The 26,202-nt window shown below is 32.3% G+C and overlaps 4 protein-coding genes across 4 annotated transcripts; 1 reads left to right on the top strand and 3 right to left on the bottom strand.

Moving 5' to 3' along the window:
* Window positions 1-3,660: 3,660 nt before the first annotated feature.
* On the bottom strand, window positions 3,661-6,105 carry LOC107435989 (pentatricopeptide repeat-containing protein At2g29760, chloroplastic). The gene has a single exon (XM_025068169.3). The coding sequence runs from the start codon at window positions 5,958-5,960 to the stop codon at window positions 4,098-4,100; it is 1,863 nt and encodes a 620-aa protein (XP_024923937.1). The 5' UTR covers window positions 5,961-6,105; the 3' UTR covers window positions 3,661-4,097.
* A 317-nt stretch (window positions 6,106-6,422) lies between these two features.
* On the top strand, window positions 6,423-8,244 carry LOC107435990 (pentatricopeptide repeat-containing protein At3g21470). The gene has a single exon (XM_016047628.4). It carries the CDS (start codon window positions 6,593-6,595, stop codon window positions 8,234-8,236), a length of 1,644 nt encoding a protein of 547 aa, XP_015903114.1. The 5' UTR covers window positions 6,423-6,592; the 3' UTR covers window positions 8,237-8,244.
* Window positions 8,245-8,381: 137 nt separating this feature from the next.
* Window positions 8,382-10,664, bottom strand: LOC107435991 (psbP domain-containing protein 4, chloroplastic). Its single transcript, XM_016047629.4, has 5 exons — window positions 10,163-10,664; window positions 9,247-9,350; window positions 8,994-9,105; window positions 8,635-8,862; window positions 8,382-8,542 (listed from the first exon to the last, which is right to left on the bottom strand). The coding sequence occupies exons 1-5, from the start codon at window positions 10,485-10,487 to the stop codon at window positions 8,478-8,480; spliced, it is 834 nt and encodes a 277-aa protein (XP_015903115.1). The 5' UTR covers window positions 10,488-10,664; the 3' UTR covers window positions 8,382-8,477.
* Window positions 10,665-11,285: 621 nt separating this feature from the next.
* On the bottom strand, window positions 11,286-14,675 carry LOC107435981 (probable beta-1,4-xylosyltransferase IRX10L). Its single transcript, XM_016047614.4, has 8 exons — window positions 14,021-14,675; window positions 13,514-13,660; window positions 13,341-13,405; window positions 12,807-12,876; window positions 12,335-12,556; window positions 11,986-12,129; window positions 11,755-11,890; window positions 11,286-11,673 (listed from the first exon to the last, which is right to left on the bottom strand). The coding sequence occupies exons 1-8, from the start codon at window positions 14,438-14,440 to the stop codon at window positions 11,444-11,446; spliced, it is 1,434 nt and encodes a 477-aa protein (XP_015903100.3). The 5' UTR covers window positions 14,441-14,675; the 3' UTR covers window positions 11,286-11,443.
* Window positions 14,676-26,202: the final 11,527 nt, after the last annotated feature.

Here is a 26,202-nt window from a genome sequence, read left to right as displayed (position 1 = left end):
AATTGAATCATTCCATCTTTAATATATGGTAAAAAGAATAGTAATTTGAAGAATACTTCTCATATTTCTAATTGCTTATTGATGGAAAATTTGTATTTTTGAATAATTCAGTTTATTAATTTCTTTTTCTATACCATCAAGAAATGCAGCATTATATGCTCAAAAAATAAGAAATAAAAAATAAAAAATAAAAATGAAAAATAATAAAAGAAGAAAAAGAAGGAAAGGTACATTTTTGGACACCCACTGAATTTATAATATAGAACGGAATTTATCATATATATATATATATATGTATATATCCTGTAACATAGATTATCTAGGATGATATGCTAAACATTTTCTAGATCCTCAATGAGATTAATTATGTCTTTTGTTAAAACATTATTTAATTGGAGGTACCACATGTTATTAAAGCAACCTGGAAGAGAAGGTATGGCGACCTTTAACCATGCATTTCCTACCACTTCCTCTCTTCCTTTAATGATTTTATTTCATGAATTTATGAGTATGTTGAAAAAGCAAAAAGGTCATCCATGAGACGGGGAATATAATATATATATATATATATATGTACTTTCATGTGTCATAGCTTTTCGATTTGGTTTTTGTTTTCTTGTATTGGGTAATTTGGAATGGAAGAATTCAAATTCTTGATTTTTACTGGAGAAAAATAACTGCTTTCTGTAAAAAAAAGAGGGAAAAAATTAAAATCTACTAGACGATTAATTTTGTTTTATTATGCCGAAATTAAGAGTTGAATTGTAGTCAAATAATTTTGATTTGACATTAGTGTATATATGTTTTTAAAACTAACCCTCAGTATTTATTTATTTTTATACAACAAGCAATTTAAAAAATCAATAATATAATGGCCGATTAGTTTTTTTTTTTTTTTTTTTGGGTGGGGGACAATATGGGCGCCGTTAGGACTTTGATTTAAATCCAATATGATATACCATTGTGGGCCACACCATATCACGCTAGGATTGTCATGCTTTACTTTTGAGTGGATATGGTCATCCTATGTCACACTCAGTTAACCATGGTTTATCTTTTAAAATATACAACGACCGCTATTGATGACAAATACTTTTGATTTTTTTTTAAAAAAATTCATGTCGCAGAAATTTCGAGAAACTTATTATTGCATGCATGTGTAACTTGATTATTACAATTTAATCCAAACTTAGTGAGAAATATATGCCTAAAACTATTTTATTTCTCTGTAGTATTGGTCAAGTTCTTTTCACTTGGATTATATTTTTCATCAACATGATTAAGACATGTTACCTTACAAAGTAAAGATTTAGTCGGTCCACAGTATATATATAAATTATTATATACACATTACCTGTCACCAAAAATGTTATTTGAATGTGATCAAACAGAAGGGGAAAAAGAAAGAAAAATCAGAGAATAAATTCCTTGATCAACTTCTAGATCATAGAAAATCTGAACTTCAATGGCTGGTATATATGAGAGACACACAAAAGAAAATTAGTAATATATAAGAACCTTGAAACCAGATTGCCAACTTCGACCAGCACCAAAACTAGAAAAAGAAAAATGAAAAAACGCTTTAGCCTTGCTGTTCCAATACCAATATCACAGGGACAATGAATGAGTTTTATTGTTGGTAGGCAAAATTCTCTTGCATGTGTCCATGGAATCTACAACCAAAATGGCTTAGAGAAAAACAAATACTTTTAAGCGGTCACAAAATTTTGGGGGGTCTTAATTTTTGTATAGTATTGGAGGTGACATTGAAAAGAAAGAACAAAGGTCAGAAAAAAATATGGAAGCTGCAAGTTTTTGCGCAATTCATAAATATATTGCCTGTGCACTTTGATATCAACGAGAGCGACATATTCGAACCTTTTTTTTTTTTTTTTTTTTTCCAATTATATGATCACAAACAAATGCCGTGGTTGAATTTGGTTCATTACATAACTTAATCTGCAATATGATTAATTTTAAGATAAGTGCATTTTGATACCTTTAATTTGTAGAATTTTACAGTATAGATATTCAATTTATAAAAGTAGTAGTTTAAGTTTTCAATTTTTCAATTTGTTTTAGATTAATTCAATCTTCAATTAGGTTAAACACATTATTAACTATTTTGTACAAGAACTTGCTATAATGAAATTGAAAGAAGTAGAATTTGTGGGGGAAAAAAGAAGAAGAAGAAGAATGTTTCCATGTGAATGAAATTGTTATCAATTTATTTGATTAATTTGGAAATTGGATCTATTTGCAACAAATTAAAAAATTAAGGATCTGAATCTCTTCTTTTGATAGCTGAGGGTTTAAACTTTAAATCTTGAAAGTTAAAGATATCAAAGTCTGCAATTAAACCTTAATTTCAAACATTGTATGCAAGTATTAGATTTGCATCACATCATCATCAACAAGCAACTCTCTCTCTCTCTCTCTCTCTCTCTCTCTCTCTCTCTCTATACAAGTTGTTTGTCAGCTGAGTAATCTCCAATTCATACTTTCTTGGCCTTATCTCAATTAAATTTCAACTAAATAAGCCAAAGAACCTAAATAAATTAAAATTGCCTAATTTTGATTTTCATAATTTTCTCACAACAAACACTCCAACTTAAATTTGGAGAAAATACCCAATTCTTTTTTCTTTTTTCTTTTCCTTTTATTTATTTATTTTTTTTAAACATTATCATCATCGTTGGGACTATGAGATTCAAACTCAGAATCTTTGCATCAGTATCACGCTATTGGCATTCCCTACTCTTCCCCACGTTGGCTAAAATGATTTTTCCCTACCTAGTTTATATTATACTAATTCTCTCTTCTATATTTCAAGAAGAGGAAAAACACATCTTTAATGAACAATCTAAAAATATACATTTGGATGTTACAAGTAACTGATTCTTCTATAATGTTCTCCCCACTTTTATCGACATATTTATGCACAATATTTCTATTGTCACTATACAAACAAATAGTAACACAGAAGTGAACGGAACAACAGCCTTAAAGTAAAAAAACATACCAAGTGACACATTCAAATATGCTCATCATGATTATTACATAAAGACAGACCAATTTTATACACATCAGAATCAGAAAATGACAACTTATAAACAATAACCTTCAAAGTGATTACATAAACTTCAAGTCTCTACCATTAGCGCTGTGTGTACTTTTAACTATTACAGAGCCTTTTCATTCATTATTTAGCAGCGACGCTAGGTGAGCAGAGGACTTATGGACGCCTTATTTTGACTCTTCAAAGAATTTAAAGATACATTAATGAATGGTGGTTATAAAACATACTAAAAACAATGCTGTCAGAGCATCAAATAGCTCCAAGAATTTCACAGGTTATATATACCTGAGGCATTCAGAAGTACTCCTTTATTCTACCTTTTTCCCTCGTTAATTTTCATGAAACCAAACAGTACAATGACAGCTCTGCATATATGTGATTCATTTCTGTACTGGTCTGAATTATTCTCAATGTAGCATGAAACAAAATATTACCATATGACCATACTGAGAAAAATAAGAAATTTAAAAGATAACAGTGTCATAGTTCATGTCCTGAAAGGATGTAAATTGATGCTCATAGCACTTACATTATACTAATAACTAAGGAAAGAAAGGGAAGATATTATAGAAGCAGCCTGATCAACATTAAATTTTTTAATCAATTGCTAAACTCAGATCTGTTAGTTAAAGTGCATAATACATGTTTATCCAAAGCCTTATAGAACACTCAATCTTTTCACTACCCACAATTCTTTTCAAACCCTTTCTCAAGTTCTAAACCAATTAATATCTGTGCACAGCTCTTTCTCTTTGTCTATACAAATTAGATGCCTTTCTTGGTAGATCTTTGTAATATCACTCTTAAATAAATGAGCTAGGCCTAAGGTATCTTATTAATTTTCCTGGATTATGCAGAATTTAGAATTCCCAGTTAAAAGCAATTGCCAGACCCTGCTTTCTTGAAATGAATTTGCTTCTGCGACTGAATGGATGACAGTTGCTTGAGACATGATGTATTGCCCTGTTAGTCCATTTTTCTGATTCCTCAGTGGTACCATGCATCATGTGGAAGGTTGCTATCCATAATGTAATGGAGCATTATCATATTTTAATGCTCCATCACATACTTGCTTCAAGTGTCTGTTTAAACCATATAGAACTCCATAAATATCTTTCCTTTCCTCGTGACTTGTATCTTCAGCTAGAAACTCATGAACCTTATTCCCTACTTGGATTGAGCTGCAACCAGGAACTTTTTCTACTCCCTGCATTCTCATGGCCACCCGATAGGTCAGGGCCTCTTTCCAATGCCCTAGTGATGCACTCAAATTTGAAATTAGAGTTAAGTAGCTTGGATTTGAAGGCTCCTGATCCATAATCCTTCTGGTTATGAAGTCTAATAAATCTCCATTGCCATGAATTTTGCAAGAACCTAGTAGAGTAGCCCAAATGACAGCATTTGGCTTTATATGCATTCTTTCTATGAACCTCACTGCTTCTTCCAACTGCCCTGCTCGACCCAAAAGATCAACCATGCAACCATAATGCTCAATTCGGGGTTCTATATCATATTTCTCTACCATCTGGTTGAATAACCTTTTGCCATCTTCTACCAACCCTCCATGAGTGCAAGCTGACAGTACTGCGATGAAGATGACATCATCTGGTTTACTCCCTTCCAAACACATAGCATCAAAGAGAGTTAAGGCTTCTCTGCATTGTCCATTAACAGCTAGACCTGAAACCATTGTTGTCCATGTGATTATACATCTTTTAGACAACTTATGAAAAATCACTTTTGCATTTTCTATATCTCCACACTTTGCAAACATATCTATCAGAGCATTACCCAAAGAAACAGACAAATCTAAATTGTTTCCCTTAATATAAGAATCAACCCATTTCCCATGTTCAAGAGAACCCAAGTGAGAACAAGCGCGGAGCACGCTGATCAAAGTAGTTTGATCAGGTCTGAATTTTCCCTCCATTAACATCTCACTGAAAATGTGAAGAGCCTGGTCAAACATGTGGTTATGAACATAACATGAAATCATAGCATTCCATGACACAACATTTCTAACTGGCATCTGATCAAATATGCTCCTAGCTGATTTAAGATCTCCAATCATGGAGTATCCTGAGATCATGGTCGTCCAAGTAAATACAGTTTTCTCTGGCATCTGATCAAATACACACTGTGCGGACTTGACATCACCCAACCGTACATAGCCAGATATCATGGAATTCCACGAAACTTCATTTCTTCCCGGCATTCTTTCGAAAATCGCATGAGCAAATTCCATATTTCCAGCTTTGGAAAGCCCAGAAAGAACAGAATTCCATGTTACAATGTTCCTCTCAGGCATGGAATTAAACAACCTGATAGCAGTTTCTGTCTCGCCAAAAGCTATGTAAGCAGCAACCATAGAATTCCACGAAACCAAATCTCTCTCAGGCATTTCACCAAACACCCGGCAAGCCGAATCCAATTCACTACCGCATTTGGCATAGAAATCCAAAAGGGTGTTCTGAACAAATATACTGGAACAAAAACCGAGCTTCAAAATTTCACCATGAATCAATTTACCATATTCAAGAGCTTCAAAAGATTCAAAACACTTGAGAAGGAAAGTGAAGGTGAAACTATTAGGTGAAGGTCCAAACTCCTTCATTTGACCATAGAAACGCAAAGCATCTGTATGCTTCTTTCCTATAAAGCATTTTATCAGTGTATTGTAGGTGACCACGTTGGGAAAACGAGAAATTCGAAATACCCAGATAGCGTAATCGGGGAAACCGAGTTCAGAGGAGAGTGTAAGGAGCTTGGGTAGTATAAAGTCGCTATCTTTGAGGCCATGGATGAGAATCTGAACGTGGGTCTGCTTCAGTTCCCTCAGATTCTTGCAACTCTTCAAGATTTGAAGCAATTTCTGCTCCATTTTGGGACCGCGATTTCATTCAGATTGGCAGTTAATTCTCGTTAAAGAGATTGGGAAAGAAAGCACATGATAATAATAAAAAAAAAGAAGAAGTTATTTTCGGTGTTTATTTCATTTTAACTGTTTCTGTGTTCCAAAGCAAGATCAACCTTTTTTATTTACCCCCAAAGAAAAATATAATAAAATAAAACCATTTACCAAAATTTAAATATTATAAATTTATGGGAACAAAAAATTAGAAATTTAAATAATTAACTTTATTTTAACAATTAAATGATATGAGAACATCAAATTTACTTGATAATAACTTTTATATATAAGTTTTTTATAAAAAAAAGTTTTTTTTAGAGTTTTGCATACAAGTTAAATATGGAGGGGAAATTTTTTTTTTAAAAAAATGAACATAATAAAAATATAAATGACAAAATTACTATTCCTCAACAAAAATGGGATTTTCAATCTAGAAAATAGAAATAACCTTTATATATGTATATATATATATTATATTTGTTTTTTCCCCCAAAAAAAAGGTCAAAGAATAATTCAAAATTTGTAAAAACTGTAGGTTTTTAATAATTTAAGCAGTTCAATCCATCAACTCCCTCCAAAAACAGAGCTTTTGAGACGATGAGATGAAAAGAGGAGGTTTCCGACAAGAAGTTGCAAAACACCCTCTCTCACACTCACATAACCCACGTAAACCTTTTTGCTCATCAACAACTGCAAGCCCAAGTCCTCCAAGCTGGTCTTACCTCATTAGGAAATCCATCTCTCAAGGATCGCCTAAACAAGCTCTTCTAATCTACACCCAAATCCGCAGTAAAGGAATCTGCAATCTGGGTGTTGTCCCTCTTATTCTCAAGGCTTGTGCTTCTCTTTGCTTCGTAAACTTTGGGAAGGCTTTGCATGGCGAGGTGATCAAGTGTGGAATGGATTTTGATGTATTTGTTGGAACCTCATTGGTTGATATGTACGCCAAGTGCAGAGAGATTTTTGATTCACGGAAAGTGTTTGACCTATTGCCTGACAGAAATGTGGTTACTTGGAACGCAATGGTTGGTGGGTACGTGAGGAATGGGGATATGAAATCTGCCTCCTTTTTGTTTGAGAGGATGTCGAAACGGACGACCGTGACATGGATTGAGATGATTGATGGCTTTGCAAGGAATGGTGATACTATTAGTGCTAGACGGCTGTTTGATCGCGTTCCTTCTGAATTGAAGAATGTCGTTACATGGAGTGTGATGGTTGATGGGTATTGCAGCAATGGAGAGATGGAGGCGGCCAGGGATGTTTTTGAGCAGATGCCACAGCGGAATTTCTTTGCATGGTCATCGATGATTTCTGGGTATTGCAAGAAGGGTGATGTCAAGGAGGCCGAGATCATTTTCGACAGAATTCCGATTAGGAATTTGGTTAATTGGAATTCAATGATTTCTGGATATGCACAGAATGGGTTTTCTGAGGAAGCTATAAAGGCATTTGGCAAAATGCAAGCAGATGGTTACGAGCCTGATGAATTTACTGTTGTGAGTGTTTTATCTGCCTGCGCTCAGTCAGGGCTGTTGGATGTTGGCAGGGAAATACACTACATGATAAACTGCAAGGGGATAAAGTGTAATCAAATTGTTCTAAATGCAGTTCTTGACATGTATGCAAAGTGTGGGGATTTGACCAATGCAAGATTGATCTTTGAAGGGATGACTGAGAGGAACACTGCCTGTTGGAATGCTATGATCTCGGGATTTGCCATTCATGGACAGTGCAAGGAAGCTCTCGAGTTATTTGGCAGGATGGAGGGTTCAAAAATAAGGCCCGATGATATAACATTTCTTTCTGTTCTCTCAGCTTGTGCACATGGAGGTTTTGTGGATGAAGGCATAGAAATTTTCTCCAAGATGGAGAAATATGGCTTGGCAGCAGGCATTGGGCATTATGGTTGCTTGGTTGACCTTTTAGGGCGGGCAGGAAGATTAAGACAGGCATACAGCTTGATCAAGAAAATGCCAATGAAACCCAATGACACGGTTTGGGGAGCAATGCTTGGAGCTTGCCGGATTCACTTTGACATGGAGATGACTGAACAGGTAGTGAAAGAGATCAGCACCCCAAATTCGGATGTGGGGTCGGCTCATAATTCACATTATGTGTTACTGTCAAGTATTTATGCTGCTTCTGATAGTTGGGAAAAGGCTGAAAGGATGAGGCTGGACATGGTGAATGAAGGCTTTCAAAAGATACCCGGATTCAGTTCATTCATGCCCAATGGCACATAGTATTAGTCTTAAGCCTACTCTCCTTTTACACAATGCAGGCAAGTCAGAGAATATTTAGCAAAATTTTAATTTGAACTAAAGACGTATAATTTTGAGAATGAACTCAGTTATGTTAGTCATGTTAGTCCAGAAACAGAGAACTTGATTACGCTTTCAGATAGACTTCTTGAATTTTCATTTTGTTGTAAATTACACTCTCAATAAAATATAAAAAACTCAACACTTAGCTATGTATCTCAGATTAGGCAATGCGAAAGGAATCATTTATTCGTTTTAAATCGTTGTAGTGCCTCTTCCACTGAAGACCTGAAAATTCAAATCAAGCATAAATGTTTAGTCTTAATTATAGAATAATAGTAATGATAAGAAGCATGTCAAAGTAGGATAAGTATCCGTACCACTGCCAGTTACAGCAAACAAGTAAAGGCGATTCCCTGCTGCAGTTGCTGTGATCAAAACATGAGGTGGCTCCAATTCATACTGGTAATATTTTCTTCCTGAGTGCTCTGATACATTTATACTTAAAACCTTCCCTTCTACATTCTCCCCAATCACTTCTGGTCCAAATGCATCGATCACTTTATCTGGAGGTCCAATTTGTTCAATTTTGGCATCATCACCAAGATCTGTATATCATGACCAAAAATTAGATCTGTCATATGAAAATTCCAAGTCTGATAGTGAAAACTAAGAACACAGGCAACAAAGGATATATGCCTTGTTCTAGCAATAAAAAAGAAATTCTATGGACACTCACTGTCTGCGAATCTGAGTACAGGAGCAACAATAACGAAGAGGCGTCCTTCTTTGGAGTTAGCAAATCTTAGGTCAATCTCTGTGCCACCTAGATCTGCTATGGATACTGGAACCTGTTACACAGACAAAAGAGGTAAGAAAGTGAAATCACTCAAGGGTTGCGGCATTTACACTACTGAATCTTTTTATGCTGATTGAGAACTTAATTATAGGTTTTGAAGTAGGCCATTGACTGCAATGGAGGAGATAATCACCTCTTCCCACTCCTCAGGCACGGAAAAGGAGTAAGGAATAATAGGACTCCACCCAACTCCATGCCCTCCAGACTTATCATCCGGCCTACGGTATGTCCTCCAACCTGTCTGAGCATATAGTTTACTATTTAAGTTGAGCACATACTTTATTAACGGAAGTAGACGAAAGAGATTATTATGAAATCAATTGATTCATTCCTGAAGACTTGTTAGCTTTTAGAGAAGCAGCCTATGCATGATTTTGGCTCTTGGTGAAACCCTGTGGATATATATGACAATATATGTACCATACATATAACAGATGACATGTGAACAGATAGCCAAGCATGGATACAGAATTTTCGTGTTAAGAACAAGTAGATTTAGTGTCACTTTCCAAGCTAATAACATAGATTTTCAGAGGGAGAAGCGCAAAATATTTTTGTTCTGTTTTGCTCCTCTATTTATATAGTATAGTCTTCTATTTTTTATTTTTATATTTTTGAAGAAAGTATTTATATAGTATAGTCTTAGATTATGAACTAGGTTAAGTATATTTCTAAATGGATTATAGTAGGTTGTGAGGGCGAATATTTTACATGTCTTCCACTCACTTGTGAGAAGGAAGGTGTTCCTTTCGAATTTACTTGTGAGAAACCAAAACTCTGGATAAAGCGTAGTTTTACATGCCTACACTCAAATCAAAGAAGTAGGGATATAACTGTACATATAAAAAAAAGAGGTTCTCTGGCAAAACAGAAATTAGGAAAATTGATAAATCATGAAGTAATATTTCTTTCTATCGATATATCTACAGATTTAGGAAGCAAAAGCTTTTCCCTCTCAATATTCTTGTAACTGTGCTTGTTAATATCAGAATGTCGAAGAGTGAAAACAAAAACAGAGCACAGGGATATGTAAGAACAAGGAAACCAACCTTCTTCATTTGGTTCAGAGAGACCAGGAACTCTCCCAGCTAGAAGGCCTTGTTTCACCACTGCCAAGCTATCACTAGGAAAACCCAACACTGCAGAAGAAAGTAAAGAGATCCCGGATGCCAAAACTGATCTTCTCTTAAAAAACCCAGATAATTTCTCCGCTTCTCCATCAACCAAACTATTTCCTCTTGAATCTATCGCAACCTTTGTTCTTGAAATCCCATTTTCAAGTGAAGATTGGGCAAGCAAATAGTGGGAAGGTACAGTTTGCTGGTGATGACATGTCCAGGTAAAGCTGCAGCTTGTAAACAAGGTTGTTCCCATTTTCTCCACCCCCTTAAAAGTAGAGAAGAGAAACGAGAAAGTTCAATAAACTTATGGTTGTTTTCACGTTTTGCAAAAACTTGCTCTTCTTTTTGTTTCAATGAGTGTTGCAGACCAAGAAATGTGTAAAATTGTGTAGACTTGTTTGTGTCAGTAGGCAAATGGTGTAGAATTAACTTAGGGTTCTCCTTTTTATGCTTGAAACCAAAAATTTGTGGGCATTATTACAAAATTTTCCGTAACCCATGATTTTTCCAGCTGAAAAGATCATAAATTGTAGCCTGACATGTGGCATATCTTATCACTTATAGGTGATGTGGCCTTTGGTTGAGCTCTGGTTTTCCATCCAAATGATGGGATTTATTTATAGCTCCTCACTAGAATTACAAAAATAAAGTGTTTTGTCTTGGCTAAGTAAACAACTCCAATATGATTACGCCTCTATCTTCAACAGCTTTGTAGTCGCTTAAGTTTTGTCTGGATCGTTATTTGCTGAGAGTGATTCATCAATGAAAAATCCTCAAAAAGTAGTTTTACTACTTTATTTAAAACAAAGAAAAAAAGAAAAAAAGCCCGGAAAGAAGACGTTATTTAAATGATCAATTCTGTGTTTTTAAAATCAAAACAAAAGGCAAGCGACCACCAAATAGTTGATTTTTAGAACCAAGGTGAGAAATTAGTTTGAGAAAGAAGGACAATATTCCAAGTTTATCATCCGGTAACCAAAAAGTAACGAATGTTTTGTTCCTTTTTTCAAAATCAACTTTTCTACAACTACAAATAACAGCAAAAAATGTAAATAGGAAGAAAAGTTCCTTCCAGTATTGGTTATTATTTAATTTACAAAAGGGTACAAAATCTATCCAGAATATACATTCATTTTTGAACAAACACGGCAATTGACAGCTAAAAAGATTAATACAAATAAACTAATAGTAGATAATTTCCAAGCATAGTCAAGGCAAAGGCATAGGAGGTTTCCAATCAGAGAATTTGACAAAGTTTCTGTTCATAATAGAACCATTGTGCAGCCAAAAGGTTTCAGCTGAATGGTGAAATTGCCTGACTTTCCTCTGGAGTTCCCACATGATTCCTTGCATTGCAGAACATGGAGCTGATTCAGGAGCATAGACCCATAAACACCTTACTTTTCTGCCATTGCTAATCATATTCTCTATAGCTTCATCTGTGCCCAAAAATTAAAAAAAAAAAAAAAATGAGAAATGAAATATGGAAAAGAGTATAGATATGGGGGCCTGCATTTGACCTGGTATTGACTCTAAGTACTCCAATAGCTGAGGTCCTATGTGATCAGATGGCCATTTGATTGATATCTGAGTGTAGTCAATAACATTCTGAAATGGCAATTCTATTTGATCTGATAATATCACTGGGACACACTCCTGTTGCATCGGAAAAACATACCATATTTCAAATCAATTTTTACCTATTAGGCATTTAGCATCCGATTACATATAATTCAGAAAGAGAGAGAGACCACAAAGAAAGACTCAAAAAAGCGAAGAGTCCACGATGACTCTCCACGAGGAACAAGGCAGAACTTGGCATTTCTCAGGTGTTCAAAATATTCCATCTTCTCTAGTTTATCAGGAAAAGTGAACTTCAAGTCTGGAGATTCCAACTGTTCATAAATATGATAAATTACTTTGAATGAATAACAGATTTAAAGGAGAGTTAAAAAAAATAATAATAATAACAAAAAAAAGATGGAGTAGATAAGATAAATACAAACAAAATTTCCAAAAACGAGAAAGTTTTCATTTGGAGAAGAAAAAGTATTTTGAGTTCATAGAAGAATTCACAAACATAGACATATACATTTATACCTTGTCAGGAAATTGCTTTCCGAGCTCTATCAATTTAAGACGACCAACCTTTCCTTGTGCACGTCCTATATAATTTGCTAAATACTTTCGTTTCGATAGAGGCAGAGGCTGGACACCGACCAAGTCGTTCGTGGTGGTCATCCCATCATCAACATTGCCAGGAATTATTATATCTTTCCATGTATTGAAGCTACTTGTTTCTTTCTTATCAGTTCGATCACCCTGCACTTTCACATCAATTTCACCAACAATATATCTCTCTTTAATGTCAAAACTATAGTCTAGAGGTAGAAACATAGTTTAAAAAAAAAAAATCAATGGACATATCAGCAACCATGGAAGCTAATACAAGATCAAATATTTCCATATCTTGTAATTGAACAAGTTACAAAAATGATATTGCCACTGGTTTTCTTTGTTTTTTCCAATTGCAAAGTGTAATAGAAAAATGTCTTAGGATTAATTCCAGTACCTCTGGAGTAAGAAATATGGAACGGTTTATATATGTTGCCCAAGAGCTAAAGAAGTGAGCTCCATTACCACTGAAAACAGGTGAAGGAAAAAACCAAAGTATCATTAATAGAGTACAATTCACAAATATTTTATCAAAACTACACTTTATTTTGGTGATAAAACAAAATCTTATTGCATTAAGGAGATTTTTTAATACATTAAACATTTGATATGTGATCTATAAAGAGCGTTCTATCAACATTACTGATAAATAATATTTTTCAATTGGATATCACCGTTTAATATGTTTAAACGAGTTCTCGTGGACAAGTTTCCCTTTACCAAGATCTATTATTGTTTTTGTTGGATTTGTAGAACTTTTTCATTGACAAACACTAGAAATGAAGGAGGGACATAAATTTAAAATGTAAATATGAAAAACAAAAAACCATTATGATAACTTTATCAAATTTACCAGAAAATAAAAATTTTAAAACCCCTAAACATGTGGAAATGAAAGAAAAAAATGAACAGAAATTTACCATTTGTATACCTGGGAAAAACAAATATATGGTTTCGGCCACCAGATAATCTGAAATATGGCATTTGACTCAATACCTGTAAACCAGAAGTAAAATAAATAAAGAATTCTATTTTACAAAATTAGCTAGAAAAGAGAAATTACTGTAGCTTTGATAATTTCAATCAAAGTAATGAATGATTAACCTTGATATAGGTCTCGTTAATCTGGTTGTCGTCGAGGCCACCCAACACGTGGACACATTTGACATATGTTGGCACAAAGAATAGATCTGCTTCCTCTTTCTTTCTTGTGCGAAATTTCGATGTTTGAAGCAGCTTATGTATTTTCACCTATATTCAATCAACAAATATTCAAATTCACATTCCTAAGCATAATGGTAATCAAAATTATCATTTTTCTCTTAAAAAATAAAAAATCAAAGTTATATATCACTCCTGGTTGCTTGAATTAGAAGTAAACATAAACTAGCAACTTATTTTTATAGTAAACATAAAATAGCAACTTATTTTTATAGTGTTATATCTATATATCTATATATCTATATATATATATATATAATATTATATTTTCGTGAAAATATAAACATATAAAATGAATTTTAATTAAAAAAAAAAAGGTATAATAGCCGAAAATACTACATGAGAGAGAGAGAGAGAGAGAGAGAGAGAGAGAGAGAGAGGCAAAATTACCTGAGTGGCCCATTGGCCTCTCGAGCAAGTATCTGCGGTTATAGTATTGCCGTCTTTCCCGTACATCAACTCCTTCAAGCCGTCGACCTCATCCTCCTCGTAAACGTAGATTTTCAGATCGAGGTGGACCCCATATCCTCGCTGGGGCCAAGAGAGATCACCACCGTCTGTGAAAGGCAACCGTGATGTGCGGACGAGATCGGTCGTGAAGTTGGGGATGCATGGACGGCGAAACGTACGGTCCAAACTCCTTATGAAGAAGAAGCAGGCGGCGAAAACCAACAGGAGGGATGCTATCCGCTGATTGCGAGTGCACGGAGGCCGATGGTGGTGAGCTTTGTTGTTCATCATGCTCTTCTTTCTCATTTGGCTACTACGGTTTGTGATTTTCGGTTTCTGGGAGGAGGTCATCGTGCTCATATTATGAAGAAGCCGTGAAAACGTCGTCGTTTAAAGAAAAATGTTTTCCTTTTCTGTAAATTTATTAGTAATGGCGTTTGTTTAAACCTATGAGATTGATCATGAATGGGACTGGGACGAGAAAATGAAGAGAACCCAGATGGAGAATTTCTGAGAGAAGAGCGAGAGAGACAGTGTGATGTGAAGCTTTCGGTATCATTTCCATGCTGTTTGATTTTTTTTTTTTTTTTTTTTGAGACCGCTTCTGAAAGATGTTATTATTTGATATTTTTTACTGGGATTGGTCGTTTCAATAGTATGGAAGAAAAAAAGAAAAAATGGAGTTTCTCTTCTCTCGTAGGATTTTCAGTGACGTGGCGCAAGAGAGACCCTTGACTTTGGTTGGGATTAATCTTCGTATTTATCTTATTTTACAAATTTAATCAACATACTAGTCTGTTAAAATAAATAAATAAATAAATTTTATGAACATAAATCCACTAAAAATATTTTGTTAGTGAAATATAATTTCTAAATAATGTAGCAAATTTTTTTTTTTTTCTAAACTTACCATTCAAATGGGCTTAGAGTAAAAATTATGAATTCAAATGAACGACAAAGTGCCACTTCAGTTATACATATCCCAAAGTTACGTGTCCAACATTACCAGGAAGAAGTTAACAACAAAATAAAAAATAAAATAAAATAAAAGTTATATGTCCAACGGAAAAATTGATTGGTAAATCCACCTAAAACCTGGTCTTATTTTCTATGTTGAACTCATTATTATATTCTAGTAACTTTTTTGTCAATATATTGCTTGATTTTTGTTGAAGCAAAAAAACTTTTTTTATTTTTTTATTTTGTGTGTGAATAGCAAAAAAATTAATCAGTATACTTAAGGTATAAATAAAAATTGGGTCTCTATAAAAAAATCCTTTTTATGTCATAGTCTTCTGTTGTCAAACTGCCCATCAGTTTGGGAGGTGGAAGAAACATGCTGAAATAGCCCTTGTTAGAAAAGAGACATGAAATATTATTATTATTATATTTATATTGAAGCGCACAAAGAAGCCATTGTTAGAGAGTTATGTTACTTATGTGTACATATGACTTTCTGTATTAAGCATTGGATTTGTATATCTGGAGATTTATTGCGGTATATGCAATTTTGTGCAAATATAATGTTTAATTTTTATTCACAATAGAAAAAATGTTTAATGTTTGTAATTTCATTTTCTGTTTAGCAATTTGTAAACACCCAGACAATTGAGATGGTTCCTTGGTGAAGCCCCATGACATGTGAAACGAACCTATCTATGGTTTAGTTTGGTTTTACAATTTTTACAACATACATTTTCAGCGGGACAAGCCCAGATAATTCTCCTCTTTTTGCTCATTCATTTCTCTGTTTGCTAGATTACTAACCCTTGTTTGGTAATATTTTTAGTCATTTATTTTCTTTTGTTTGAAAAATCAAACATACATTAGTGATGGTTATTTATAATATTGACAAAAAGAAAAACATTTATCAAAATGAGTCACATATGTGAATTATACAGAGCTTAAATTGGAAATAAAAAATAAAAACCAAAAGCCTCTCATGTTACCAAACAAGCACTTTCGTTTACTATATTTACCAACCCGGCCGCCTGTATATTTGTAAGTTGTAAGCAAACGATCAATCTTGGATATAAATAGAAAAGTTATCAGTGTTGCGGCACAAGAATACGGAGAGTTTCTAACCTTGAAAGAGTTATAATGATCATATGTTGCGATGTGAAATTTAGAGAATTATATAAAATTTAAACCCAATAATAATTAAAGAAAAAAGTCATTTGTCTGTCTATCAAGTTTAAGGATCATCCGGTGAAAACAATATTAATTACAAATTCAAGGTTATCTACCACTACAAATGGAAGTATTTGAAACAAAAGAAGATAAATTGTTATAAATTTACATGAATAGCAAGATGCAGTAAGGAATGAAGTTTGTTTGGTAAAGATACTAAAACTAAATAAAGTTTAAAAAAAAAAAACAATATATAAAATATAAAATAATAATGAAAAAAATAGAGAAGATGAAGAATCATATATATATATATATATTGTGTTTGAAATGGAATAAAATATATATATATATATATATATATATATTAGCAAGAGAAAAATCAAGCTTTTATTCAAAAGGATAATCTGAGAGTAACTAGGTCTGGTAACATGTCGTGTTGAACCGTATTCGTGTCGTGTTGTGTCGTGTTCGTGTTAATTTTTTTTACCCAAACACGACCCATTAAGTTTTCGTGTTGAGATATGTAAACCCGAATCCATTCATTAAATTTTCGTATAACCTGTTAACCCGTTAAGCATAAAGGTCATATTTTGATTAGATATAAAAATGGTAAAATAAACCCTTTTTTTTTTATAAAAAATAATAATAATAAATGAAATTGTTTGTTGATAAACTAAACATCTTCGAAAAAAATTAAAAAAAAATGTAAAGAAAATAAAAGAAAAGAAAAAAGCATTCACATACTAAAATTCTACATGTATTAATAATTATCAATTAAAATTATTATAAATCAAACTCATACTAAACATTCATCATAGCTAAAGAACATGCATTTTGTCTATTTAAAAATATTCAAAAATTACAAACCAAATCAACATTAAAAATCCAACATAACTATTAGAAAACATTAAATGTAGAACAAAACATCATTGTTTAAATTTTTATAAAGCTATATCTTTCCGCCACTACCATGTAATAAGGTATGAAGCTCATAGTTCCCTAAAGAAGGAAAAAAAAAAAAAAAACATTAAAGAATATAAAAAGTACAAAGAAATAACTAAATAATTATACACATAAATACGTATGCATACATATATATATATATATATATATATATATATATTTCTACCTTGCAAACATCAATGCAAATACTATTTCAGCTTTGTTCGGACTTAGATTCCTCAATATTCAAATTGAACACATCTTCAGTTAGTTTTTCAAAGGAAGAATCTTCTACATCTTGAACTAGTAAATATCAAAAACAACCAAAAAAAAAAATTGTAATACATCCAATGGTGTATAATAATAAGACATATTAAAATATAAATATATCATTATTTTACTTATTTTTCCAAAAAGCCAATCTCGAGTACCCAACAACACTTGCACATTTTCAGACATCAATGAACTGCGATATTGATCCAACACTCTACCACCAAGACTAAATACAGATTCGGAGGCAACTATTGAAATTGGCATGGCTAATACATCACGGGCCAAATGAGAAAGTATTAGATAACGAAATTGCTCTACTTTCCACCAACTAAGAACATTTAAATCTTGCTTTCTATCTAGCCTTTCTTCATTAAAATATTTATCAAGTTCAGTTTTTTTACTTGAAGAAGCACCATCCTTGTGAGAAATATCAAAATTTTGCACAATACAATATACTATAATTAATACTTTTAATGAATGTAAAAAAAAAAAAATTAATTAACTTTTATTTTTACATATAATAAATAAAATAAAATCAAAATTTACCTCAAAAATAAAGTCTTCGCTGTGCCTCTGCTTAGAAGTTTCATTCAATGTGGTACTTATATTAAGAACATGAGATAAACTATCTATATACACCTCAAATAGAGACATTATTGTACAATGGACATGCTAAAACTCATAAGAATTCTTACCATGGAGCTTTGTATAAGCCCAATCAACAAAATGAATTTTGTACCAGAGATTTAAGATAATGGCAATTACAAGAATCAAGTTATACTCTGACCAATATTTTTCAAACTTTAAGTGCATACAAGTCCCCATCTTCTCAAAAAGCTATCACTTCCTTTCATGGCTAATTTGATGTTGTGCTGTATTATGAACACTTTGGGGAAAAATAAATTTGATGTGGGATATTTTGTTCCAGAAAATAAACAAGTAACTTCATTAAAATGTGCCAAAAACTTATAAATCTTTTCTATTTTATCCCACTCTTCTGGAGATGGACAACAATTGAAATTTGAATCAGACAATTCTAAATTGATTAATGCACGATGATAGAAAATAGCACTCTCAAGCATGATATGGGTGGAGTTCCATCTAGTTGGCACATCTTGTCTCAAGCCTTTCTTAGTACCTGCTATTCCTACTTGTGCAACACAATCATAAAATTTATGCTTCCTGCTGGAAGAACGTTTAATATATTTAATGTATTCTCTAGTTTTTGAAATTGAATCATCAATCTCCTTTAGTTCATCTTGGACTATCAAATTTAAAATATGAGCACAACAACGAACATGAAAGAATTGACCACTCATCAAAAGTACACCTCTAAAGTTCAACTGATTTTTTAAAATCTCAACAAAGCAATCATTAACAGAAGCATTGTCCAATGTGATAGAAAATATTTTCTTCTCAATTTTCCAGTCAGTTAACAGTGAACTAATTTTATCAGACAGTGAAACACTATTATGAGGTGGGGGCATATAACAAAAATTTAAAATCCTTTTTTGCAATTTCCATTCTTGATCAATAAAGTAGGCTGCAAGAGTAAGATAACCATCAGTTGATACAGAGGTCCATAAATCTGATGTCAAACTTATCCTATCTTGAACTGAATCTAACAAATTATGAAGCTTTTGTTTTTCAGTTTTAAACATCCTCAACATACATTCCTTAACTGTGTTCCTACAAGGCAACTTGAGTTCAGCAGAAATATATGAAAAGATAGCTTTTATGCCTTCATATTCAACAAAGTTAAAAGGCAAATCATGCTTGATAATTGCCTCTATGACCAAATTGCGAAAAGTTTCATAATCAAAATTTGGAGATTTCATTAAAACATGCCGTTGAGAATTAGATAAAAGCATTTGTTTAACATCACCATCTCGTTTTTTAGGACAAATTGGAATATGTTGCATGGAATATGATGCAACATATTTCCTGTTCCATGAGAGCTATCACATAAATATATTATTCCACATTGCTTACACTTAGCACGTTTCTTTTTATCCTCACCAAGTGGTAATAACTCAAATAAATTCCAAGCAGGTGATCTCAATTTTCGTTTTGCACTCTTACCTACATATAAGCCCTTAGTCTCCTTTTTTGTATCAGTTTCCCCAATACTCTGTGTATTGTTTGTAGTAGCACCTACTTTAGTTGGAGTATCGATAGAGTTTTCATTAACATTGATTGAATCCATCTGCATATATTTGAAAAATCAAATATACTATTAATTTAATATAAATTAATGTTAACACATGATGTTGATTCAAAAAATATATTATTATTATTTTTTACTCTTTTTTTTTTTTTTTGTGTACGAAAGTGTGATAAAAAATTTGGAAACCAGTGAAAAAATAGATTTGGTCATGGTCATTGATCATTTATCTTAAATACAACTCTTATAATATGTGTTTATATATTTAATTCATATAGGACTAAAAATTTGTAAAAACAAATACTATAGACTTATATAAATATAAATTTTTATATTACGTGCGGTGTTGTTCTTTTCTATGTGGTTATCACTATATATTTATATATATACATATAAGTGAATTGACTGTCACTTATGTGAGAAAATAAAGTTACAATAAAATATTTGTCACAAATTCATATATAATCTATCTTCTAGTCAATTTCACCTTTCAAAAAAAAAAAAAAGTATATAATTTGATTGGATTTTGAAATATGGAGCTTCATCTGAGTCTATGGGACTTTCACCAAAATAATAATAATTAAAAAAAAAACAAGAATGAATGAATGAATAAAAAAATTAGGCTCCGAATTGTGAATAGCTTATGGGAGGTTTCAATCAGAGGCAAAATAATTAACTAAAAGAATAACCCAATTAAGAATATAACTAAAATCTTTTGGACATCACAGGAACATTTATTTGTAACTTCCCAATGATTTTCCTAGTAAATTTTAATATAATATGATAAAATTTAACACAAAATCAAAATTGAAGAATTTAAAAATAAGAATAGAATCTTACCTTGTTATCTTTAAACAAATATTTTTTCAAATCTGTGAACTTCCAAATTCTAATGATGTTAAAACAGCTTCCAAAATCCGATGAATCTTGTTAAGTTTTTTATTATAAAATTGAGAGATGAGAGAATAATAATGTATTTAGGGCAAAGGCTAAAGAGGCAGCAAACATTTTATTATCTTAGTTTTAGGGTAAAATTATTATATCCTATAAAATTACAAAAATATCCCATATGAATGGGTTTAATGGGTTCCACCCATTAACACCTATTTTCTTAATGTGTCTTATTGGGTGGTACTAATACAAACCCAATCCAATATCGTGGATCCAAACCAATAAATTATCGTGTAGGTTCATGTCGTGTTAATGGGTCGTGTGGCATTTTGCCAGGCCTAAGAGTAACAAAGATCATAACTCCAATTGGGTAAAAAGTTCCCAATTTAAGGGAAATAAAGCCTTCGAAGCCCTTTTAGTTATCCAATCAACAATCTTATTACAATTTCTGTTAAGATATTATGGTGATATACAATTACAACTGAAGTAAAAACTACAAAAATGAGAATTTTATATGTGAAAATTTTCAAATAAATTAAATACAAAATAAGAGGCAATTGTAGAAGGATTTTATTGTAATACAAAGATACAATAATTTCTCTTTAAAATAAGGAAACCACAATTAACAATATCCTCTATTTTATAATTAGAAAAAAACATACTCTCTCCATAATAAGGGAGACATAAGTATTTAGAAGAAACCCTTTTAAAATTCTCTCTCTAATGCTCTCTTTCTTTCTCTCTATTTCTATATCAATAAATCAAAAGGAAGTGAAACAAATATTTATAGTGGGGGAAGGTGGCAAAGAAAGAAAAGAACAACGATTTTTTTGCCACGTATATATGCCGATTGTGTAAGCTGTTATTACATTTTAAGGTGTGTTTTAGACAACATATCCACCACCCATCTCCTTTGACTTTGTCAAAAGGCTTAATCCAAAAATGACTTTACCGCCACATAACTCTCATTTAAAATTACTTTTGTTGTAACCTTTCTATCATTTCTACTTGTCATTTCTATACAAATACTGCTTATGTTTTTGCTAGGTCAATCGAGGATCTATACCGCATAAACTTATTTGTATTAATTGGCTTTGTCAAAACATCAACTAGGTTGTCTTTTATATAGATATTTTGTAGATCAACACTTTTTTCTTCCACCTTCTCATGAACAAAGCGAAATGGAACTTGTCTTCAATAGATATGGTGGACTCTTTTCTAAATGTAAAGCACTCTGACTATCACAAAACAGAGTTATCTTTTCTTATTTGTGTTCAAGCTCCTCGAGCAGCATTTGCAACCATATCACCTTTTTGCTAGCCTGCAAAGTTGTTGTATATTCTGCTTACATTGTGAAGTAGCTATGACAGGCTGTAGTTTTGAAATCTAGCTTATAATTCCTCTAGCAAGAGCAAACATATATCCTGTGGTGGATTTGCTTTTGTTAAGATCACCTACATAATATAAATCAACCTAGCTTTTGATTATAAAGTCTAATTCTCCATAATACAATGCAGCATTTGACATACTCTTCACATATCTTATAATCCTTTTCATAACACTCCAATGCTATCTGCCAGAATTCGCCATGTATCGACTAACCATTCTTACAGCTTGTGCAATGTTTGGCCTTATGCATACCATAGCGAACATTAAGCTACTAATTGCTGATGCATATGCTATTCGAGACATTTTCATCCTCTCTTTTTCATTGCTAGGATTCATACTTAAGGATAACTTGAAATTAATAGGAAGAGGAATAAAAATTGGCTTAAAATTTTGCATGTTAAAATGCTGTAAGATTTTCTTCAAGTAGTTCTTTTAAGAAAGTCAAACCTTTCTATTATTTTGTTTCAGTAAATTTGTATATCTAGAATCTTGTTTACCAATCTTAAGTCTTTCATTCCAAACTCTATAGTCAACTGTACCTTCAAATCCTCAATGCAACCTTTGTTGGGGCTTTTTACCAACATATCATCAACATAAAATAGCAGAATAATGAAATTACTATCATTAAATCTCTTATAGTAAGTATAAAGATTTGGATTAAGTCTATTGTATCCAAGACCCATGATGAAGGAATCAAATCTTTTATAACAACATCTTGTCGCTTTTTTGAGACTATAGAGATTTGTTCAACCTCCAAATCAAGTTCTCATTTCCTTTTTCTTCAAAACCTCTTGATTGGAGCATATAAATCTCTTCTTCAAGTTTTCCATGGAGAAATATAGTTTTCACATCCAACTGTTTTAAATATAAGTCAAATGTAGCACACATTGTCAGGACTTCACGAACTATTGTAAGTCGGACAATAGGAGAGAATATTTCATTAAAAACAATACCTTATTTTTGAGCAAATCATTTCACCACCCATCCAGCATGATACCATTCCACTTGGTCATTGCTATCTCATTTGATTTTCTAAACCCATTTGTTGCCAACATCATTCCTTCTTTATGGTGGTGGAATAAAATTTCATGTCTTGTTTTTATGAGGATACAAAGAAGCTTCTAGATTTTTTATAGCCTCCTGAAAAGTTGATGGCTCTCCATATTCTGTTAGTAGACAATATGCAACATTTCCCTCCATGACGTATTCTAAGTTCCAAGCTAGTTTCTCCTCTCCCTAGTTAATCATCAAGCTTGTGAAGTTGCAAACTCAACTTCCTTTCGTTCTATATGCTCTTGTGGTATTTCAGAAAAATTTAGAACTCTTTGTTCTTGTCTTTCTTCAACTTAAATTGTAGCAGTCTTTAGTTTCTCTTTTGAACTACTATCATTTTCTTTTTCTTGCACTTTATTTTCTATAAATATTACATTTCTACTGATTATCATCTTGTGGGCTAGGATCCCACAAGCGATACCACTTAATCTATCATCATACCTTCAGAAAATACATTTTTTGGATTTTTGATCGAGCTTTGATGTTTCATGCACAAGGCTTCCAAATGTATGTAACCGAGAATAATCAGCTGGCTTACTAGTCCACATCTCCATCGGCGTCTTTAGATCAATTACGGTTGATGGTGACAGATTAATCACATAACAAGCGATCTTAATTGCTTTTGCCCAAAATTGGTCATCCTAGCAGTTCTTCAACAAGGTTCTATTCATCCGCTCTACTACATTTTGTTGTGAGAGTATATGCCATCCTATCTTTTGATACTTTCTTGTTGACAGAAGCTTATCAAATTCTTCACATGTATATTCTCCTCCATTGTCTATTCTCAAACACTTGATCTTCTTTTCAGAATCACGCTCCACCCATACTTTGAATATTTTAAAAATTCGAAATACGTCCGCTTTTCTCTTGATTGGATACACCCAACATCTCCTTAAGTAATTATCAATAAAAAGTACGAAGTATTTTGCACATCTTAATGACAAAACTGGTGCTTGCTAAATATCGAAGTGGATTAGCTCTAAAATAGCTTTGTTTCTAGCATTAAAATTGCTAAACTTTAATATATGCTGTTTACTAATAACACAGTGCTTATAAAAGGATAGTGAAATCTTTCTTAATCCTGAACATTCTTTTAGAATGGAGTTTAACTAGGAGTCTAGGATTATAGGATTAAATACGTGAACAACTTTCATGCTCATTTGCATTATGAGGCTGAATTAGATTGGACTACATTGAATAGGTCAATCATATTTGGTTAAATTTAAAGTAGCTCAATTTGATACTTAATACTAATGATATGGTAAGATTTCCTACTTTACATTCTTTCATATCACAATATTTGAAAGAGGGTTTCCATCTTTATGTCTTATTCAGTTCTATACTCTTTAAAATAATTTTATTTATACCTCTTATAAAGATATATCAGTTGTAATTTTTAAAATCCAAAAAGTTAAATTAAAATTAATACAAAGCTAAAGGGGTCTAGTTAAATGAAGTTTTTGTATGATTTTTTTCAGCGATGTGGCTTGCAGGTGACCCTTGGTTTTGCTAAGGAATAATCTACATCATTAATGGTTTCACACACACACACACACACACACACACACACACACACACACGCACGCACGCACCCAAAAAAAAAAAAAAAAAAAAAAGATTTGAATGCGTAAATCTTTATTTACAGTATATATATATATACGCGAATATATAAGTCATAAAATAATAAATTTTATTATATGCACATAAAAATTGATTATCTACGAAAATTTGATTTCCAATTAAAAGTGAAAAATAAGTTCTAAGTTCTTATATGTACATATACATATATATATATATATATATATATTGTTTTTTTTAACACTTAAAACTTTATATATTTTAAAACATTTAAATTAAACTTATCTGACTGTTTAAAATTTTTTTGTTCGTAAATTAGTTTGATATCAAATATTGGATGGACAATGTGAAATTAAAATTTGAAATCAAGCATAAGCAAAGCAAGCCATCATAAGCTACTTTCTGGGAATACAATTATTGATTGGCAAATCCACCGAAAAGTAATAGTTTCTATTTTCTATCTTAAAGCCAATATTATATTCTAATATGTTTTTTGAGTGAATATATTTATTGCTCGATTTTTGTTCAAGCAAAACTTAATTAATATGCTAAGTTATATATAAAAATTGAAAAATTGATATTGATGCTCTCTGAATTATATTGTATTTTGTACATTGCATCCTAAATAATATTTTTTTGCATTTTGCATTCCAAATTTGCAAAATACTGACACTGTTAGTCTCCTATTAAAATATCAAATGGAAACAATAGTATGCTGCACATAATACATTTATTTATTTATTTATTTATTTTGTATAGGGATAATTGATGTCATTTGTATTGCTTCTCTTAAAATTGACCAAAGCTATTCTTCCTTTTCAATTTGTTCAAGAATAACTACTAACTCCAGCAAAAACATAAACATCGGCATTAATATAGAGATAACAAATAATTTTTACTGGTTCAATTACGCTCAAATTCAATCTAGCAATTTACCAAAAAAAAAAAAAAATGCTGATTGGTAAAACGTCAAGCAGAACCACTGGGTTACTCGTTCATCTACGTTCAAATTCAATTTAGCAATTTACAACCAAAAAAAAAAAAAAAATGCTGATTGGCAGAAGGTTACGCACAAGCACTGGGAGACAGAGGCACACCCAGACTTACATCCACCTCCCATTGCTCAGTTCCAAGTATTTTATGTATCTTTGCATTTTTATTTTTTTATTTTTTATTATTATTATTTTTTTTTATAAGTTTCTCAATTCTATAAACACGTAGAAATTCAAGCCAAAGCTCCTATCTTTTTGTGTTTTCATTTTTGTTTGTGATTTTGTACACTCCATCCCTACACAAAACTTGACTTCCTCTCTTTGGATTTTTTTTTCTTGGTATTTTTTTAAAGAAAAAAAAAATTTTCTCTTTGTTTCTTTAGCCTTAAAATGGCTTTTCTTGCCTCAATTTCTCAAATTTCAGTTCCTTCTTGACACTAACTTCAAAACAAACACCTTCCCATCTCTTGCCAGACCAAATTTGGGTTCTGAATTCTTGTTCAAAAGGGGCTATATTTTGTTCCATACCCGTTGTGGGTTTGCTCAAATGCCCCGGAAGCCTGTGTGTGTTGTTGTCGTCATAGACTCATAGCTACCACAATCAAGAAGCCCAATAAACATTATCCGGATGGGGCAAAGGGGTGTGTGGAGGAGATGAGTTCATGACGATGAGACCGCATACCAAAGACCAAGCTAACGGGAAAGGAAGT

This window comes from Ziziphus jujuba, chromosome 5, assembly GCF_031755915.1.
Source record: "Ziziphus jujuba cultivar Dongzao chromosome 5, ASM3175591v1".
In the NCBI taxonomy this organism is placed as follows: Eukaryota; Viridiplantae; Streptophyta; class Magnoliopsida; order Rosales; family Rhamnaceae; genus Ziziphus; species Ziziphus jujuba.
Note: the sequence above shows the minus strand (reverse complement) of the source record. Positions and strands in the feature narration are given on the sequence as shown.

What these genes read in the sequence shown, in the direction of transcription:
- LOC107435989 (XM_025068169.3), bottom strand. Translation starts at nt 5,960, where the DNA reads ATGGAGCAGAAATTGCTTCAAATCTTGAAGAGTTGCAAGAATCTGAGG.
- LOC107435990 (XM_016047628.4), top strand. Translation starts at nt 6,593, where the DNA reads ATGAAAAGAGGAGGTTTCCGACAAGAAGTTGCAAAACACCCTCTCTCA.
- LOC107435991 (XM_016047629.4), bottom strand. Translation starts at nt 10,487, where the DNA reads ATGGGAACAACCTTGTTTACAAGCTGCAGCTTTACCTGGACATGTCAT. An exon ending in TGCCTGAGGAGTGGGAAGAG is followed by an intron (nt 9,106 to 9,246) that starts GTGATTATCTCC and finishes TCTGTGTAACAG; the next exon opens with GTTCCAGTATCCATAGCAGA. An exon ending in TGTACTCAGATTCGCAGACA is followed by an intron (nt 8,863 to 8,993) that starts GTGAGTGTCCAT and finishes CATGATATACAG; the next exon opens with ATCTTGGTGATGATGCCAAA.
- LOC107435981 (XM_016047614.4), bottom strand. Translation starts at nt 14,440, where the DNA reads ATGAGCACGATGACCTCCTCCCAGAAACCGAAAATCACAAACCGTAGT. An exon ending in TTAACGAGACCTATATCAAG is followed by an intron (nt 13,406 to 13,513) that starts GTTAATCATTCA and finishes TCTGGTTTACAG; the next exon opens with GTATTGAGTCAAATGCCATA. An exon ending in GAAAGCAATTTCCTGACAAG is followed by an intron (nt 12,130 to 12,334) that starts GTATAAATGTAT and finishes ATTTATGAACAG; the next exon opens with TTGGAATCTCCAGACTTGAA.